This window comes from Rhamphochromis sp. 'chilingali' (assembly GCF_963969265.1).
Source record: "Rhamphochromis sp. 'chilingali' genome assembly, chromosome: 4".
NCBI classification, from domain to species: Eukaryota; Metazoa; Chordata; class Actinopteri; order Cichliformes; family Cichlidae; genus Rhamphochromis; species Rhamphochromis sp. 'chilingali'.
The window spans coordinates 5,440,599-5,460,731 of record NC_137948.1 but is presented as its reverse complement, the minus strand read 5'-3'; the positions used below and the strand labels follow the sequence as shown (position 1 = coordinate 5,460,731).

Sequence of the window (20,133 nt, the reverse complement as noted above, 5' to 3'; positions counted from 1 at the left end):
TAATTTCCACGTTAAAGACCAACACAAAGTGGTGTACACGTGAGAAGTGGAACGAAAATCATACATGATTCCAAACATTTTTTACAAATAAATAACTGAAAAGTGGGGTGTGCGTAATTATTCAGCCCCCTTTGGTCTGAGTGCAGTCAGTTGCCCATAGACATTGCCTGATGAGTGTTAATGACTAAATAGAGTGCACCTGTGTGTAATCTAATGTCAGTACAAATACAGCTGCTCTGTGACGGCCTCAGAGGTTGTCTAAGAGAATACTGGGAGCGACAACACCATGAAGTCCAAAAAAAAACACACCAGACAGGTCAGGGATAAAGTTATCGAGAAATTTAAAACAGGCTTAGGCTACAAAAAGATTTCCCAAGCCTTAAACATCCCGCGGAGCACTGTTCAAGCGATCATTCAGAAATGGAAGGAGTATGGTACAACTGTAAACCTACCAAGACAACGCCATCCACCTAAACTCACAGGCCGAACAAGGAGAGCGCTGATCAGAAATGCAACCAAGAGGCCCATGGTGACTCTGGACGAGCTGCAGAGATCTATAGCTCAGGTGGGGGAATCTGTCCATAGGACAACTATTAGTCGTGCACTGCACAAAGTTGGCCTTTATGGAAGAGTGGCAAGAAGAAAGCCATTGATAACAGAAAACCATAACGGTGTGTTCACACCGAACGCGATGGACGCGAATAGAGCGTCAGGTTTACATGTAAAGTCAATGGAAAGGCGCGATGACGCGCGATTGCGGGTCTCGCGAAAATTCGGAAGCAGATTTGCGTCGCGAAAACGCCAAAACGCGTGAAACGCGCGTCAGTGTAGCGCGTCTGGCGCGTTTGACTCGCGAATAAAACCACGCGCGTGAGTTTTTGTGTTGCATTTTGTGCATACGCGCGTTTCGCGTCTACCGCTCGAGTTGGAAAAATCTGAACTCCAGCGTCAAATCGCGCCGCGACAACCAATCAGGAGCCTGGTGACGTGGCTGTTACCTAGGTCAAAGGGGCAGATCCAGCCAAAGCCTTTCATACTTCAATGGAGGGGAAGGCTAATCAATGCGGTAGCAAACAACTCGGAGCTGTACAACACCAGCTGCTTTCAGTACCGAGACAGGAATAAAAAGGACTGAGCTTGGAGGAAGATATGTGAAGAGATCGGGCAACCTGGTAAGTTCATTCATTTCTCTTTTGAAAGTTTTCACTGACCCGGGGAAGCCGCACAAAAGCTAGCAAGCCACCGCTATTTTCCCACTGACGTACAAATACCGTTCTGCTTTTATGCATGTTGTCATTTAGGAATATATTTTATTGTTTATTAATAAACAGCACACAGTGGTCCCGCTGTTCATCCGTCACTGCTTTGCTTTTTCGCTGATTTTTTATTGCACAGTACAGCATTGCATTCTGCAGCCTGATTGACAAATCTCCTGCGCTTGCCAAATTTATCACGTTTGGTTTTGATAACCATCGCGTCCAATAGAAAAAACAGCACAAAAACACCCATAACTATGAGCCTCATTCGGAAATAGACACCTGCACCGTGAGGGAAAAAGGCGCACGAAAGTGGCGGGCAGATGAAGACAAACCGCGGCATAATAATACTTTTACGTTTTGCAATCTACAAAGGTTTGCACTTTGAGAATCAATTGTGAGAACTGTGACCAGGGGCTAGTTATTCTGAGAACCCCTGCAATAAATGAGGGACCACTGTCTACTCTACGATTATTATATCGAACCTGTTAACATTTAATACTGTATTGATAGAACCAACTGATTCTGCAGCAGAGCATCCCCAGTCCCTGAGCTCCTGCTGCTGCACCCACAGATATGTACAGCAAGCACTGATACCTTTTTAGTCGGTGGGATTCCCTTGTGATCACCTTTACTAAATATCTACAACCAATCTGATTATATCCTGTTATTGTTTTTTTTTTTTTTTTCCAATGTTGAAATTAAAATCTAGTAGCAGCCTTCTCATTTCTTTGTGTTTTGTGCTGTTTTACAGGCCCACAGAGGAGGACGGCTCCGAGGCAGATGAGGGACGGGTCCCAGGACGGTCCATCGGCGGTGGAGCTGGCCATCCTGGAGTCCCTGAAGAGGCCACACCAGTCTCCAATGGAGCATTTCCTCCTCAGCCTTGTTCCTGCTCTGGAGAGCAGCTGGTCCTTTTTATTCCTGTCTCTCTGTAAATTCTTATATTTTATATATTTATGTTTAATGTTTTTCTGTTTGAGACTTTTAATATTATTTCAAATAAATGTTTATAATGACTAATGTCTCAGTTCTACTACACAGCAAATGTTGGCACATGACTTGACACATGTAGAATTTATTTCATATTATACTAATGACAAAATATACTGATACAGTGGGATGCAGAAGTTTGGGCAACCTTGTTAATAGACATTATTTTCCTGTATAAATTGTTGGTTGTTACAATAAAAAATGTCAGTTAAATATCATACAGGAGACACACACAGTGATATTTGAGAAGTGAAAAGAAGTTTACTGGATTTACAGAAAGTGTGCAATAATTGTTTAAACAAAATCAAGCAGGTGCATCAATTTGGGCACCACAAAAAAGAAATGAAATGAATATTTAGTGTATATCAATGTGTGTGTCTCCTATATGATATATGGGGTGCCTTTGTCTGGATGTGCTTCCCATCCAGAGCTGCACAGCACAGAGGAAAGTTCCAGCGCTCCTGGAATCCCTCTGTGATGGAGCGCCAGTCTCCAGGTGAAGGCACAGCCATGAAGTCGTCCACTAGACAGTCCCAGATGGACGTCGCTGCCTGGGGGGTGATCTGGCTCACCGTGGACACACCGACTCTGAAACTGAACGCGATGGTCCTGAAGGAGTCCCCGGTGACAAGGAACCTGGACAAAATTGTTCAAAATCAGTATTATGTGTACTGCAGTTACAAAATACATTATTCAAATTCCAAAATACTTTTGTGATGTCAGATATAAATCACAAAACTTAAATCTTACATAAAACATTTTGTAATTATAAGGATAATTACAAAATGTATATTAGATAATATCTAAAACAGTTGTTTTGTTTTAACTTTAACATATCATAATTTGATTGGTAGCAACTTTCACAACTACAGTGAGCCAATCACTCATAATTCCTAAACATGTCAATCAGGTAGGAATGAAGTAAGACATTAATAGAAATAAAGAGTTGTATGTTGACATGTAGCCCTTTCCTTGCTTAAATCATTAATATTTTTGAAAAATTAATCTGTGATAAGACAGCTTATCAAGATAGAACCATGTAACTAGAGATGAATCAAACTGTTCACAGTTTTATCTAACTCTGTTTTAATAAAGGCTGTGACCCCTGCTATAGAGTCTGACAGCTGCAGGGATTATATACAAACATTCAACTATCCCAGAATTAAACCAGGTCTAAATAAAAAGGAGTGAGTATCACTACAAAGGTTAACTCAGTGGTCCTAATGCTACAGTTTGATATCAGCAAACACCGAGCGCATACATTGATGTGACACCACAGCCATGCTATCATTCAAACACTGATAACAGCATAAATCGAATTAAATCGGGACTTGATGAGAGCTTCTGAGTATCACTAGAAATATTATAAAGAGTCGTCTCTGTACCACAGTTTGCTTTCAGTAAACACCGACAGCATTCACTGTTAGCATAGCACATCCATGTTAGCAGTGTATAACTGGATGGATTAGCATATTAGCACAGGTATCAATAAAGGACTACCGTATTAAATAGTTTTACTAACCTCAGGCAGACGGACAGGCGCTCTGCAGGTGGGATTGAGCGTCTGTAGTTGGTGTCTAGGCGGGCAATGCTGGGACCGACGAGGGAAAGCAGGTCCTCAAACTGGCCAACGGTGATAGCGCTGGAATCGGCCGTCATCCAGGCGCAGCTCCTGGAGCAAGTGGTGAAACTCACCAAACTGCTCATGCCTCTGGAGGACCTGATGGACCCAGGTACGGCGAGGACGTCTGTTACGCTGCTGCTCTGCTCTCCACAGTACATAGAGAAGGGAGACTCTCTCTTCAAGTGCTAGCTCGATAGCTGCCATCTTGCAAAGATACCGGTCTGGCACAACTCCCTCCCACATTCCTCCCACATTTCCGGTTCACGCGCGTCAAAATACATTTTGACGCGCGATGGATTTTTCTTGGACACGCGTTGAGACGCGAATGTACACGCGTCAAATTAGGGGCGTTTGGGGCGTTTTATTCGCGTCCATCGCGTTCGGTGTGAACACACCGTAAGAGGTCCTGTTTGTAGTTTGCCACAAGCCAGGTGGGGGACACAGCAAACATGTGGAAGAAGGTGCTCTGGTCAGATGAGACTAAAATGGAACTTTTTGGCCAAAATGCAAAACGCTATGTGTGGAAAACGAACACTGCACATCACTCTGAACACACCATCCCCACTATCAAATATGGTGGTGGCAGCATCATGCTCTGGGGGGGCTTCTCTTCAGCAGGGACAGGGAAGCTGGTCAGAGTTGATGGGAAGATGGATGGAGCCAAATACAGGGCAATCTTGGAAGAAAACCTCTTGGAGTCTGCAAAAGACTTGAGACTGGGGCGGAGGTTCACCTTCCAGCAGGACCTCGACCCTAAACATAAAGCCAGGGCAACAATGGAATGGTTTAAAACAAAACATATCCATGTGTTAGAATGGCCCAGTCAAAGTCCAGATCTAAATCCAATCGAGAATCTGTGGCAAGATCTGAAAACTGCTGTTCACAAACACTGCCCATCTAATCTGACTGAGCTGGAGCTTTTCTGCAAAGAAGAATGGGCAAGGATTTCAATCTCTAGATTTGCAAAGCTGGTAGAGACAGACCCTAAAAGACTGGCAGCTGTAATTGCAGCAAAAGGTGGTTCTACAAAGTATTGACTCAGGGGGCTGAATAATTACGCACACCCCACTTTTCAGTTATTTATTTGTAAAAAATGTTTGGAATCATGCATGATTTTCGTTCCACTTCTCACGTGTACACCACTTTGTGTTGGTGTTTCACGTGGAATTCCAATAAAATTGATTCATATTTGTGGCTGTAATGTGACAAAATGTGGAAAGGTCCAAGGGGAATACTTTTGCAAGCCACTATACTTACTACGACCACTATTAAGCTGTTGTCCTGTGAGCCGCCTATCACGCAAGCTGTTAACTCTCAGAAACTTGTCCTCTGATTCAGTTGAGGCTTCTGTTTCTGAGCCTTTTGATGGTGAAGAAAACTGTACCTTGACTTTTGATTTTGCAATTCCTCTGTAGGAAAGACCTACATTTTAAGTGTTGTGATGGTCTGTCTGTCTTCCATTGTTAATTGCCTTTTTCTCGCCATTTCTGTTACAACACACTACTTTCTGCAGTATAATACTGTTCAAATGATGGTACCGGAGTGTGTTCTAACCAAGAGGGTTGTAAGTAATCCAGAAAGGTTGGAACACCTGTAGGAATCAGTAGCACCAGCTTTCAAGGCTTGATCAACCTCCATTGCTGCAGAACAGCTTTAAATTGTTAACCCATTTTGTGTACCTTGAAAAAGGACTTTTTGTATAATTCTGAAATGTACATTACTTTAGAGTTTTAGGTAACCTTACCTTTTTTTTAACCTCTGGCAGGTCACTACTTACCTTTGTACCATTTCTAGCTATTCATTGGACTTGAACAACTTCAACTGCAATAAATAACTGGAAAAATTGGGCTGTTCTAAAACTTGTGACCGGTAGTGTACGCAAACAAGTAAGATGTCAACAAAATATCACGATATTACAAAAATCATGAATATGTGTTTTCCTTTTTTATACTGATAATGTGGTATAAAAATCACATAAAAGTGGTATAATATTTTTCCTGGGTTGTAAGGCGGTGCATGACTAAACCACACTGAAGTATCCTCTAAACACTTGCCACATGACATGCAGCAAGTAGTCACATTGCTCATAAAGCTCACAGGAAACTCACCACACATATGAGACATGCATATTATTTAAAACATTTCTAGAAGAAAAGTCACACAATACTTAGACTTAACTCAGTGATGAGAGCAGCATTTATGTCAAAGTACGGTTCAAGAAAAACTGCTGTGTTTTATATTTTTCTGTTTAAATCCACGCTTAAAATGAAGTCCCTTTTTTAAATGTTATGTTATGTTCTCATTATTAATATGCACTTGCATATTAATAATCCTCATGCTAATCTATTTCTTTGTTGACTCTTTGTGACCATGTCATAAAAATAAATAAGCAACCTGCAGCAAATATCACACTGACGTATAGTGAAGTCTCCTTAAAACTCATCACATATGGAAACTTGTAAAAGATCACTCCTCATTGTGTTTAAATATACTGGGTAAGCCTAATTTTTTGAAGTGCAGGGCTGATCTTTTAGCTCAATGTTAATAAGATTATCATAGATTTAATGTGCCACCAAGTGAAAGCAGAAGTAAAAAGTGCAAAACACAGAGTTCCCAAACAGGATACAACCCGAGCTGACAGACATGTGACTTGTACCACTACGACACCAAGAGCCTCCGACTCTGTTCCTGTTTGCTGCACAATTGTGATGTATCAAGATGCCAGTGTCCCGTGCATTCTTTCACATTACCATACGCATTTGATTTCCCAAGATGAGCACATGATAAATTCACATAGTTTACTGTATTGTGTAGTAAAGTAGAGCAAAACAAACTAGATCTAAAGAACAACAATCTAGAGGTGTAGTTTCACAATTCAGCCTGAAATATTCCAATAACAGTCCATCCTATACAAATCACACGACTGAAAATGGATAAAATTCCTATTTTCTTAACTTTTCATTACGATAAACCAGGAGTTAGAGCTTTGAAACACTAACAATGGAGCTAGAATATTTATGAAAGAGATATTTGACATGTTGTATCATTGATGAGAGAGGAAAGTACAGTCTCAGTTTCCTTTGCTGCCTTGATTTCTGCCTTGAATATGTCCATTGGAAAATAGATTTTTTCCTATGTTTTACTGTAGTGAATTTAATTCCCTGGGCTTGTACTTCATCAGTATACTCAATCAAAGCTACTTAGGAAGGAAACCATGTTTATGGGATTAGAGGGGATTGGATGTAGATGAATGCTTTGTCCCAGTGTTTGTATTTTAAAATGCACAGACATTTGGCTACGATCCATCCCTGATTAATCTACTTTTAGAAGTAAGTCACTGCTCTGTAAATCCATTACTTCAGTGTCTCGGGGTCTGTACCTTTTCTTATGTAACCATTTAACTTGTGTGATCTTCGTGCTGCTGCGGTTCTTGGGTTAGTCAGTCCCTAGCAAAGCTGAGTACACTTCTGTTTTGGGTCTGTGCAACCTGAGAAGTGAGATACTGCAGATGAAGCAAATCGGTAGAGTGTGATATGGAATAGCGAGAAGTGAGGTGCCGATAGGATGAGAACAGAGGGAACAAGAGGAGGAGAGAGTTATTCACAGACAGATGGATGGATAATGTACTTATGAGTCAAGATCCCCCAGGAGCCACTGCTGTCTGCTTATGTCACTCACCACTTTCATCACTAAGCCCGCCTCCTGTCTCACCTTCTATCACACTTGCCTGTCTTCTGCCCTTTCATTTAGTTTCCTGTACTTGTCACACATTTCCTCCCGTCTCCTCTCCTCTCTAATCTTTTGTTTCCTCTATGTCCATCATTACGCCCATCTGGGGGAAATTCCTTCCTGCAGCTGCTCACTGGGAAGGCCTTGTGAGATTATTCACTCATTGATTACATCTCTGAGTCCAAACTTTATTCATTAATTAATCCATCCTTCTGCTCATCACCTTGTCACAGGGCTAACTGTGCTTTACGTCATTGTTCCATTCAGAGCATCTCCTTATCCATTCATCAACCTGTCCAGTTACTCATTGATTCTATATGAAATCATTATCATTAATACATTTCCAAAATAAATCAGTCATTCATTCATTTGTTCACTTTTTCATTCACCCCTGTATCATTCATAGTAAGTAAGGTGATTCTCCATGAATGCTTACTGTCAGAGAATCTCTTTCCCAGTCATAGTCAGTAGGTTCAGCCCGTAAGGATGTGAAGGGGGTATAAGGTATCAGCTAATGCCCAGGTCTTTGTCTGACTGCTTCAGTCATCTGGGAGGAAGGTTGTGTGTGTGTGTGTGTGTGTGTGTGTGTGTGTGTGTGTGTGTGTGTGTGTGTGTGTGTGTGTGTGTGTGTGTGTGTGTGTGTGTGTGTGTGTGGGGGGTTAGGGAGTGAGGGAAGCCTGATTTATGGTCCCATGTTGGTTTCCATGTGCAGAGAGAGGGATTGTGGGAATTCGGCCAGTGCAGAGGTAGTGGAGACTCACTTGTGTGCACTCCTCCAAAAAGCCAACAGAGCGTTGTGCATAGGTAGAATCCTGATTGGTTGAAAATTGAAACAAAAGGGAACCACAGAAGAAGAGCCATGAAATGGCACTCTATCAGCAAGAAGTTCTTCAAATATGGTGACTGTTGTCTTTTCTGTGGCAGGGGCTAACAAAGGACCAACAATGGCACAAACATGAGCACATATAGCACAAATATACTGGTCCACATTCCACACAGTATCAACACTGCCACTGGGTGACAGCTAACAGCTACAGCATGTAGATGTGCATCTGCAAAGCTCTGCCTAGCATCTTCAGGTGCTACATTTAGGCTTTTTGAAAACCTGTTACTTTTCTTAAAAGACAATGGATACACCTTTCATCACACAATTAAGTGTGTTACATTTAATTAATTTAATTAAATGTGTTACATTTAATTGTATCAGTGGAGCCCAACCTATGGAACTGTTATTTTATGTAGGCACATGATCCATTTACACGATAAAAGCAGATCTGTAATCTGTAATGTTTCAGATGATATTTCCTACACATCCACTACAAATCTCATGTAGTTTGAGCTATTTAAGTTGTGTAGCTCGCCTCCTCTTCAGACCACTTTGTAACCCACCTTTACCTCAGCTCCTCCTGTTCATGATGTGCCTGACTTAATTGCTGTCAACACTACAGTTACTGATGACTGATCTTGTTTTTCTCACCCCGTTGCTTCACTGAATGCAACATTTCCTTTTGCTACTATCATCTGCCTGCACTGGATTTTATAGCGGCATGTAAGAGATGCATATGGTGGAGATCTGCTTTACGAACACCAAAATTGACTGGCTGCAGCATGAGTAAATGTTTTGTGACCACTTTTGTAAGGTGCAGCCATTAGGGAGACAATCCAGAACCCCTGTTTTGAGGAGACGTGTATTTTAACTTTCATTCAACTGTTACGAGGCATCAGCAGCAGAACTTGATATTCTGTGTCAGCAAAGTGATGTCATGCTGCTTTTCTTTGCTGACATGTTGCAGAGGGAATTGTCAGGAAGAAAAATGCCTTTCTTACTCTTTTTTTTTCAGCCTGCTTAACATTCTTCTTAGAACTGACTCAACTTTCGCACGGGTTTTCACACAAAACAAAAGCTAGAATGTCCAAAATTGTGGAGATTTCCCCAAGTCTGTAGGTCTTAATGAGCTCACACATGCATGTAAGCTGATATTGTATTACCTCAAATACTGTATGGCTCCACAGAGGCCCATTAACTTAGTATTGCATCATAGGCCCGTGCATTAGTCTGACCGAGCCCCGCAGACGCCAGAGGTGTCCCATGTCCATTACATCTCTCTCACCAACCAACAATCATTTATAAGTACCACCTGTCTCACAGCAACACAACAGGGACACATTTAAGGGAAACACCATTGTTATTGGAATGATAAACTACCAATATTGATGTTTATTGAGGCACCATGCAGTAAGTGATTGGTTCATAATTTGGGCTAAGAGCCTTTTAAGTAGCATGATGCAACAAGTAACATCATTGCTGGCCTCAGTTGAAATATTAAATATCTAATACCCAGTGTGTGTGTGTGCTTGTGTGCGTGTGGGTACTGTGTCTCCACTTACTGTTTTTCCTTTATTTTTTTGCAGGGTGTTTTCATTGAATTTGTATTCTGCATACACTAATGTAATAGAGTCTGATTTGTACCCCTAACATCATCATATCACAGCACAGATTTACGCATGAGCACACAAATGCCATGTGCAGGATTGTTTGCATCTGGAGTGTAGTCTTAGTGTTGCAGCTGGGCTTTCTTTAACACGAAGCAACAAAAGCTGAAAACTGTAACTCTGACCAGCTCCCTGGAGCTCTGGCTGAAGAGGGATTGTCTCTCCTGTCATGAGAGTGATTAAGGGCTTACACTCTTACATTTCATTCTAGTCAAACATGTGCTGCAGCTTTGCCAGGTATTGCCTCTTGTGTTTGCACACTTTTGTGAACGGTGCTTGTGGTCTTAGGCTTGTTTGTCACGTTCACCTAGAGGGAAAACAACCAGGAAGCTCTCCAGCCTCCTGTTTAGATTCTTTTATGAAACATTTACATTGTACATTGCATATTTGTTTAATGTGGAGCCATTTAACTAAATCTACGACACAAATGGCTCCTTTGATCTACAACCCCTGCCAGGTAAATGGAGGTGCAGGACAGGAGCCGCTCCCCGTCTCGCAGGACCAGCCGAGTAGAGCAGGTAGTGGGACGATGGCTGAGACGGTCCAGAGACTTGGGCAGCAGATCTCACTCTCTGAGCAGGTATTATGTCTTTTTTTTGTTTTTTGTATAAATCCATTATTTTACCATTTTTACTATCTTTGATATATTTTGCCTTGAGATGCACCTGTCTACAGTCATCATCAAAGGAAGCCCATATTTGTAAAACCTTCTAAAACAGGTTCTCTCATCCAGTAACAAATAAATTAATGCTTTAATCTGTGGCTTTTCACAATTATTTCCTTGTTTTTGTTATCCCCACAAATATAAGGCTGTTCACAGTAGTACTGCTCTGTGAGAAATACAGATACTGCAGTAAGATGTCACTCCTGAATTACTCCTCCAGGGATCGGGCTGCAGCAGAAGGGAAGACAGCAGAGTCCAGTAGCTCTGACCAGAGGAATTATCCCTTCCGCTTCAATATTCAGATCCAGCGCGACCCAAACCTCAACTCTCATGGCCTCACGCTTTCCTCCCAGAACCCGATTCTGGTGGAGGAGGTCACCTCAGGTAACGTTTGCAACAGCACCGTTCTAAGGAAATAGCCGTGACACAGATTTCTGAACTTTAAATCAAATGGGTCTCTATACTAAACCTTGTTGTGTTTATAAATAGCTATTCTATGCGGTGATCTGTAGCCCTCTTGTCCCTAAATCTACTGCAGCACTTTTCACTACCTTGGGAGTAGAAGGAGTGCATTATTAGTTTGAATCAGGGCCTTTTGTTTTAAAGCTGACACTGCATGTTCACCTGAGCCCTGCTATAGGAACCTCTTCACCAGCTTAGGCTTCTTCTCCCACAGAGACTTCATCCTACCTGCCAAGAGTCAATTTCTATTGCCACAGTCTGCAGAGCTCTAGTACTTTGTCAATGTCTCCCACCTAAAATCACACCTTTATTATTCTTTCTGTAGGTGAAAACTTACGACAGCGTTAGCCACTGTACACCTCATGAGTGGAGAGTAGCAAAGAACAAGTAATTCCACAGCCACAGCATAAATTAAAGAATTTTGGTATGTAAACCTACAGAATCATCATTTAATGCACCTCTGGTTTTATTCTACTTTATGCTTGTATAAGCTGCTATTACTAATATGTTTAGGACTGATATGTTTACTCAGCTAAAAGCTTTACTGACAACGAGGCTGTGATTGTTAGGAGGTAAAATACTGTATATACAGTTCACTCAGGAACAGAATATTGTTTGGCTCATTCTCCCTGTTGTCTCTAGAACCATGCCCTTATTTTGCATAAAGTAAATCTCCTCAGCAAATGAAGGCGTGGAGCTGTGCCAGACCCCTGCAGGCCTCTGGCCAGTGTACTGTGCAACACAAACTGACAAAAGTGAAGCCTCCAAGGCTGCAGATACTGCATACATGCACACAAAATTATATTAACAGAGGAAATGAACTGTGGTGCTTATGTGTTTGTGTGTGTGTGTTCCAAAACACATTTGGAAGGATTCAAGGAAGATGGCGTTTTTAGCCCTCGATTGAGGCTGTCAGGGAGCACATACATTCGGACGATGCACTGTCTCCAAGAATCACTTCCAGGCAAATGCCTGATATGCAATAGACGGATATGACTAAGATTAGAAGTATGGTTCGGGTTTCAAAGAGGTGGAATGTGTATGCAGCTGGGGGGTGTGGTTGGAAACCTTAAATCAGTCCTCTTAACTAAATTAATTTACAGAGATGTAAGGATTTGCCAGCACATGCTGCACAAAAGGCTTCCTCAGTCAGAACCTCGTTTTTTCCCTCTGGCAATAGCCTGCTATAAATCACTTCTAAAGCAGAGGTGAAATCTCTCCTTTAATCAGTTCCTTTTTAGAAGTCTGACGTTTAATAAATGTATACAGGATTTTTTTACGCCACACTATTAATCACAAAAAATAAAAAGGAAAATTATAAATATATAACTGGATGAAAAAATTTTAATTTCAACAGCACAACAGATTTGATTTCGGTTTGATGACACCATTCAAAATTGTTTTGCATATTTTTAAAAAAAGAAGTATTTGTGAAAGAGATTTATCATGGAATCTATACAATTTTGTGAAGTACCGAGTACACTCCATGATTCAGTAGCGTGTAGAACCACTATTAGCAGGAATCTTTTTAAGTAGTTGTTGTCTGTATGACTTTATCAGTCTCTCAGATCATTGTGGAGGAGTTAGTCCACTCTTTAAAATATTTCTTAAATTAATTGAGATTTGCAGCTCTCTTAAGATCCCACCACATCAGAGTGGCTCAACCATGTTTTGTTTTTCTCAATTTGCGCCATTAGGTTGTAACTTTATTTTCACTGTATTGCATTTTTTTCAATCAATGGGCTATTGGAACACCTTTCTTCTTTTTCAGCCATTCTCTTGTAGACTTGCTTTTGTGCTTTGGATCATTGGCCTGTTGGATGACCCACTTTTGTCTGAGCTTTAGCTGTCGGACGGATGGCCTCATATTTGACTCTAGAATACTTTGTTATTCAAAGGAGTTCATGATTAACTTAGTGACCTCAAAATGCTCAGATCCTGTGACTGCAAAACAAGCCCAAATCGTCACCCCTCCACCACCGTGCTGGCTGTTGGTGTAAAGTGTTTGTGCTGATTAACTGTTTGTTTTTTAGCAAACTTGTCACTGTGAATTACAGCCAAGCGTATTTGGACTCTGTCAAACAAGACATAAGTCTGTTGTTTGTTCAGCTGCAACATTGCAAATTGTGCTGCCATGTTCTTGAAGAGAACAAACAGGGTTGTCATAACATAAGCTGTGTCCCAAAACGTCGGCTGCATCCTTCGGAGGACTCGGCCTTCACGGTCTACGTGGGCCGGGTCCTTCGAAGACCAAGAAGGCCAGAAGTGCGAGGCTGTGAAATGGGACGGTCTAGCCTTCAGATTTGCGTCACCACTGTGTCAGTGGAGTTTAATAAACTCAGCCATCTGCTCCTTGCTATCTAAAATATAACAGGACACTGCCATAAATTCTCGACCGTCTCACACTTCTGTTTAATCAGTTTTCTGTTTGACTTGTATTCAGCTGTGTGAAAATCCCAGAGGAACCCACCTGATGGATTAATAAAGTTTTATTTAATCTAATAATCTAATAACTTTTTCTCAGCCAAACCGATTGACTCCGGAACAAATAAAACACTGAAAAAAGCCAAACAATTACATTTTTAAGTTATCCGAGTGACTTATGTATCATGTTTAACCTCAGTAGCGAAAGACAGCGGGGGTCCGAAAACAATGAAACTGGATGAAACAATGAGTCCGCAGCTCTCACCGGCTCAAGTGACCATTGAACCCCCCGGCTAGCTGTTGAGCGGGTGGGTAACAGACGTCTCCAAAAACGTCGGCGCACTTTTGCATATATGCAATGTCTTGATAAACCAAGCAGATATTTGAAGTTTACACAGCTACTTTCTCGCCTGAAAATATGTTAAAAGTTTCTGGGATATGGTGGGCCACGAAGGATACACCCGACCCATCCTTCAAAATCGGGGAAATGAACGACGCATTTGTCGGCCGCTTTTGAAGGACTCGACGAATTGGGACAGCCTTCGTCGGCTGGCTGTGACGTAATCGGCCTTCAAATGCGGCCTCCGAAGAATGCAGCCTATGTTTTGGGACACAGCTATAGAGTTTCATACTCAATACTGATACCCAGGAAAATACTGGATATACCATTTTTGATAGCGTTGGACAGATAATGGCGCCATCCTGCACCTACAGAAGAAATGGTGAAATATTCACAGATGCTCTGTGAATGGCAACAAAAACCATTACACAGAGGTTTTTAGTAGTTTCTCCAGGCTTGTGTGTCTGAAGCGTTATTCTGTGACCCAACATTGTCACAGATCTGAAATGGTAGAAAAGTTATCATCATGTGGTCAGCAGCCTGATGACTTCAAAATTTCAAGAAATAAAAACTATATGGTTTCTTTATGCATCCTAAAGTACAAAGATGGGATATCAAATACTGTAACATACAGACTCTGAAAAGAATCACTGAAATGTAACTAAACAACAGTTATTGCTATTAAAAGCATATCTGTATTATATCCTACATTTATTTCTCCTAGAAAAGCGCATGGGTCTGAATCCCCCTGAGGTCCAGGGTCAGATTACCTTCTTTCTCTTGTCCTCTTGGTCACCATCTGTTTCTGCCTGTCAGACACACACACACACACACACACACACACACACACACACACACACACACACACACACACACACACACACGCACGCATAAAGATGCTGTTGCTCATGTCTCCAGTGGCCCCACCGAGTCTTGGCTCAATTCGTTCTCCCTGTCCGTCTGTCTGCAGCACGTGTTGCAGCATCTTGACTGTGAAATATGAATCCATTATTCGATAGGCTTTTTCAGGCCCATCAATATCGCCCAACATCTGTCTATGTTTATTTTAGTTATTTAATTGTGATAACATACTAGTATTCAATGCTTTCTCTGAATTATATGGTTACCTGATGTACAGAATAAACACATGTTGGTGGATGATATGGTTTATTAATAAGTAACAGAGATGATGGATGTCCCTCAGAATAGATTCACGTATGCTATTTGTGATCTGAGGCTCAGTTCTTTTGCTTTCCTGTTAGCAAGTCAGATCGATTGCAGTTTTATTTTTTAGCCGAAATCACAGACGGAGCTTCTGAAAACGGCTTGACTCCCATAATTTGTAAACACAGTAAACAAATTTCAAATAATTTTTTTTAATCTTGTTTGCTAGTGTCTAGTTTTATGGAATATGATGTAATGTGCGTGCTGTTCCCGTTAGAGTTAAAAGCGATGATAAAGCAAGACATGCTGTGGGATGTGATTGACAAGTCACTACCCTATGAGAGTGCAGCATCTTTGGGTTTCTCATTCACATCCACCCTTTGCTTGTCACGCCTGACTTTAAAACACCAAATCTGCCGTGGGGAAAACACTGAGCTTAAAGTAGCACAGCTCTAACTGAAGTAGCTATTATATGCAGTCTATGGTGAAAAGTGTGATGTTGTAAAATGTAGTAATTTATCAGCTAACTGTATGCAACACAAAAATACAGTTTCTTTCACATCTTGTACCAGTTCAACCAGAGCATAGTTTAACATGCAGAGTTCAAAGGCACAGCAGCAGCAATAATGTGTAGTAGTTGAATATAATCTGTGCTTCTAATTATAGCTTTTGATCGCCACTGAAACACATTTACATGTTCATTCACCGAAAGGACAAAGATAACAGATGTCGTCAGTAGCGCCGACAGCAGCCAATCGTTTTTGGATTATAGAGATGATAAATAAAATATTATGTCGGTACTGAGAAGTACAGTAAATGAGGTGGAGATAGCACAGTTGTTATATGTGCCCAAAATTGGAAGCACAATGATTGGTCGTCCCACAGTTAGATTTGGAGAGCTGTATGAAAAATTATGCACTGAGTGAGATGAAAGGAAATCACTAGAATACAAGCTACAGCCTGTCAGCAGCGCCAGTTGCAGTATGAGCGCAGGCTGATTGAACACCCTCGGGCACGACAACACAAGGACATTTTATGTGTGCAGGTGGGCCTGCAGATGGTCGGCTCGTCCCTGGCGACCAGCTTGTGAAGATCAATAACGTCTCTGTCGATGACCTGACCCCAGAGCAAGCTACTGAGATAATCAGGTCTGCACAGACAGCTGCATTCACAAACACACATGCATATGCCTGATGATTGGTACATACTCTGCAGTTATTTAAAATTAAGCAATGCATACCATGTGTCATCTTAACACCCTCCCTTTCTGTACTTTTTTTTTTTCAGGGAGTGCCCAGATACGTTGACTATGACGGTACTCAGAACAATGCTGGTGAGTCTGCCCTATCTATCAAAGAGAAACACACTTCAAAGACATACACAGCACAAACAGACTTACAGTTAAGTGGATAATGGCTGGTCCTCTTCCAGCAGCACTTTAGATGAACTTAATGTATTTCTTGTTTCCTGTTTTCATTAGGTAGTAAAAGCGCACTCGCACAATGTGTCTACTGTGTGCACACGTGAATACATACTGTCCATATACAGTGTTTTTATGTATGGAAGCCTGTCAGCAAACTTATTCAGATACCTTGGGATCAGGCATCCTTGCTTATAACAGTCCTGTCCTCAGGGTCTCACCGCTATATCCCCATTAACTGTGACACCATAGTACACACATTCAAACTGGCAGCTCTTCTTCTGCACACACATCTTTCATCAGTCAAACTGTGCGTGTGCGCGGGCACACGTTGTGGACCTCAGCCTGTATTGGTGAAGTTGACGTATGTGTTTGCACTGAGGTGAAATAGATCAGTAAATAAATGGCTGCATCAGCACTTTGGTGATGGAAGCGCCTCTACTGTGTGTTTCATAGCTCACAGCTCCCCCAAGAAATAATTACTGAACTCTAAGGAATTAGCAGCATTTCTTAGAAAATATTCGTCTCTGTCAAATCAAGAGTTTGAACCACGATAAAAAGAGACTTTTCTGTTATAATTAGACAGTGAGATAAGAGAATTGCTTGGCAGTTTCTTTAAGTGCTTTAATCTGCCAACTGTCACTTGTTGTGCAGCAATGAAGGCAACAATGTGTTTATCTTTGTTACCACACAGCATGATTCATATTGCAGTATAAATTTATGATAAAATAATTGTATATAAAGGCTTCCACTTGTATGGATATTCCAGTTTTAACATCTACTGTATACAGTATATGATTCGATGAGCACAAGATTCACTCAAAGAGCTTGAGAATTTTTTACAAGCAGCATTTTTAAATGTTAAACACAAATCCATAATATATTGCATTAGCACCATGTATTTGTAATGGACAACCCTGCATTTTGGAGGTCATTGCCAAAACCAATATTCTTACTTGAGTCCACATTCTTTGGAGTCATGCATTAGTTTGTTTAGATTTGTAGTTAAAGACCATCACTCGTAGTTAAGTCGTAGCAGTTTAGGATGAAGACATCACTCATTGTGGGGAATCTGTTTACTAGCTTGCTGATTTGAAACAGATTTTTCATTATCGCTGCGATATGATTATCTGTTTCAAGAGCCATGACCCATGCATCGTTCACTGTTTATGAATGCATTTTTCTTTTTAAAAAAAAGGTCCAACAAAAAAACAAACAAACAAGAAATCCTTGCCAGATGTAAGTTGATGGTTAATTTTGGAAAATTTATTCTCCCCTCTGCACATTAGCTTTTTAAATCCATGCATAAAGCTTCCTCAAACATTACTGGTCAAGATAACTTAGAATGCAAGACTTCAAATGAAAACCAGCTTCTGATACTAAAAAGATACTAAATTTCCTGTACATGCAAAGTTTGCTTATTCATATGCAGATATTTGTTTGATTCTGCACCACTGTAAATAAAGACACCAGAGCCATACTGGTTTATAAACTGTGGTGAAAGCTAAATTAGCAAACATCTTCCATGCAGTTTTTATAGGAGGCATATGATAACTTATGTGTAAGTAAGTAAGTAAAATTTATTTATATAGCACATTTCACAGATAAAAATTACAAAGTGCTTCACAATAAGATCAGACATACAAGTTAAAATTAATTAAAAGCCTGTTTGTATAAAAATGTCTTCAGCTGCTTTTTAAAGGAGTCAGTAGATCCCCACGTGTTTTAAACCTAGTACGTGGGACCACCAGTAGCCTCTGACCTGAACACCTAAGTGCTCGGGATGAAGCATGAGGTTTCAACAGGTCAGAGATATACTGGGAAGCTTCACCGTGCAGAGCTCTAAAAGTTACAACTAAAATTTTAAAATGAACCCTAAAATTTACTGGCAACCAATGAAGAGAAGCCAGAACTGGAGTAATGTGTGACCTTTTGTTTGTACCAGTTAAAAGTCTTGCCGCTGCATTCTGTACAGACTGAAGGCGATCCAGAGCTGATTTGTTGAGACAAGTAAAAAGACCGTTACAATAATCCAAACGAGAAGAGATAAAAGCATGAATAATCATCTCAAGTTCTGCCTTTGACACCAGTAGTCTGAGTTTAGAAATGTTTCTTAAATGATAAAAAAGTTCAGGACAAGTTGTTTAGAGTGTTTCTCAAGAGACATTGAACTGTCAAATATAACACCCAAGTTTCTGAGACTCGACTGAAATGAAGGGTCTAAAGAACTGATATTCTGCTTAATTTCTGAGAGCGTGTGATCAGGTGCAATAATCAAAGTTTCTGTTTTATCTGCATTTAACTGAAGGAAGTTGTCATTAACCATTGTTTGATTTCTGACAGACAATTATTTAAGCAAGACAATTTATAAAACTCAGAAGCTTTGAAAGAACAGTACAACTGAAAGTCATCAGCATAGAGATGATAAGAAATATTATTGTAACGTCTGATAATTTGGCTTTAAGGGAGTATATACAGCAAAAAGAGAATAGGACCTAAAACAGATCCTTGAGGTACCCCAGAAGGCAGAACTGATGTTTCAGACAACACATGATTCATACAGACAGTAAAGGATCTCTGAGATAGATACGACATAAACCATTTTAAAACAACACCAGTAATCCCAAACAAGTCCTTCAGCCGATTTATCATGATGCTGTGATGTGATGACCAATATTACAATCATCACATTCATGAACCTTTTAGACATTTTTTACATATTAGTGTTGTTACATGTTATAAAGAACAACAGTAGCAAACAGTGGTCATTTATAACCTTGAATGTTATATATATATATATATAGATAGATAGAGATAGGGAGATATATATATATATATATGTGTGTGTGTGTGTGTGTGTGTGTGTGTGTGTGTGTGTGTGTGTGTGTGTGTGTGTGTGTGTGTGTCTTATATATGAAACTCAACTCCATGTTATAAGTGCTTGTTTAAACTGCAGCTTGGAAAAACAAAAGCCAGAGAGTGTCTTATAATGTCCTTACATGTATTTATACATCTCTGCACTGCACCAAATTCAGCCCTGATTAGATTGTAAGAAAGAAAGAGAACATACGTATCCTGTGAGAAACTGCTTCACAGCTTATTGACTCGTATTTCTCACAGGGCCCAAAGTCATCATTTATCACACCGGAGAAGAGGGCCAAGCTCAGGTCCAACCCTGTGAAAGTCCACTTTGCTGAGGAGGTGGAAGTTAACGGACACACACAGGTGAGTTTGAAAATATACTATGCAGCTATTCGTAGCACTGCCAACTTTAAATCCTCTGGCTGCCTCTGTAGTGTATCATTGTGTCTCTGAGACAGCTTATGTGATTGTGGATAGATGATGTCACATTTGAAGTTTTATAGAAATGTCATGTGATGGTAATAGATCATGCTCAGCTCTCCACATTTACATCAGTGCACAGGAGTCATTAACACCCCATCTAAACCAGCTCTACACGGTCTGGGTGATCAAATCTGATGACAGCTATTTGCATTTACGTCTGTTATAAATAATTCTTCGTGTTATTTCTTTCTGCATTGTGTTCAGGATGCAAATATTATA

At 40.6% G+C, this 20,133-nt stretch overlaps 2 protein-coding genes and 1 long non-coding RNA gene across 4 annotated transcripts in view; 2 read left to right on the top strand and 1 right to left on the bottom strand.

Moving 5' to 3' along the window:
* Positions 1–20,133, top strand: part of frmpd1a (FERM and PDZ domain containing 1a) — a 58,520-nt gene that overhangs the window by 21,201 nt on the left and 17,186 nt on the right. For both annotated transcript variants that reach the window (XM_080879504.1, XM_080879503.1), the window contains exons 3-7: positions 10,553–10,675; positions 10,980–11,143; positions 16,195–16,297; positions 16,437–16,482; positions 19,690–19,794. In XM_080879504.1, coding sequence (XP_080735630.1) covers positions 10,557–10,675; positions 10,980–11,143; positions 16,195–16,297; positions 16,437–16,482; positions 19,690–19,794 — 537 coding nt within the window. In that variant the 5' untranslated portion in view covers positions 10,553–10,556. The remainder of the gene's footprint in view (positions 1–10,552; positions 10,676–10,979; positions 11,144–16,194; positions 16,298–16,436; positions 16,483–19,689; positions 19,795–20,133) is intronic.
* LOC308395263 lies at positions 703–2,275 on the top strand. The gene is made up of 2 exons (XR_013971358.1): positions 703–1,172; positions 2,011–2,275. It is a non-coding gene; the product is annotated as an uncharacterized lncRNA (long non-coding RNA).
* LOC308395262 (uncharacterized protein) lies at positions 2,319–4,134 on the bottom strand. The gene is made up of 2 exons (XM_080880054.1): positions 3,772–4,134; positions 2,319–2,885 (listed from the first exon to the last, which is right to left on the bottom strand). The coding sequence occupies exons 1-2, from the start codon at positions 4,029–4,031 to the stop codon at positions 2,615–2,617; spliced, it is 531 nt and encodes a 176-aa protein (XP_080736180.1). The 5' UTR covers positions 4,032–4,134; the 3' UTR covers positions 2,319–2,614.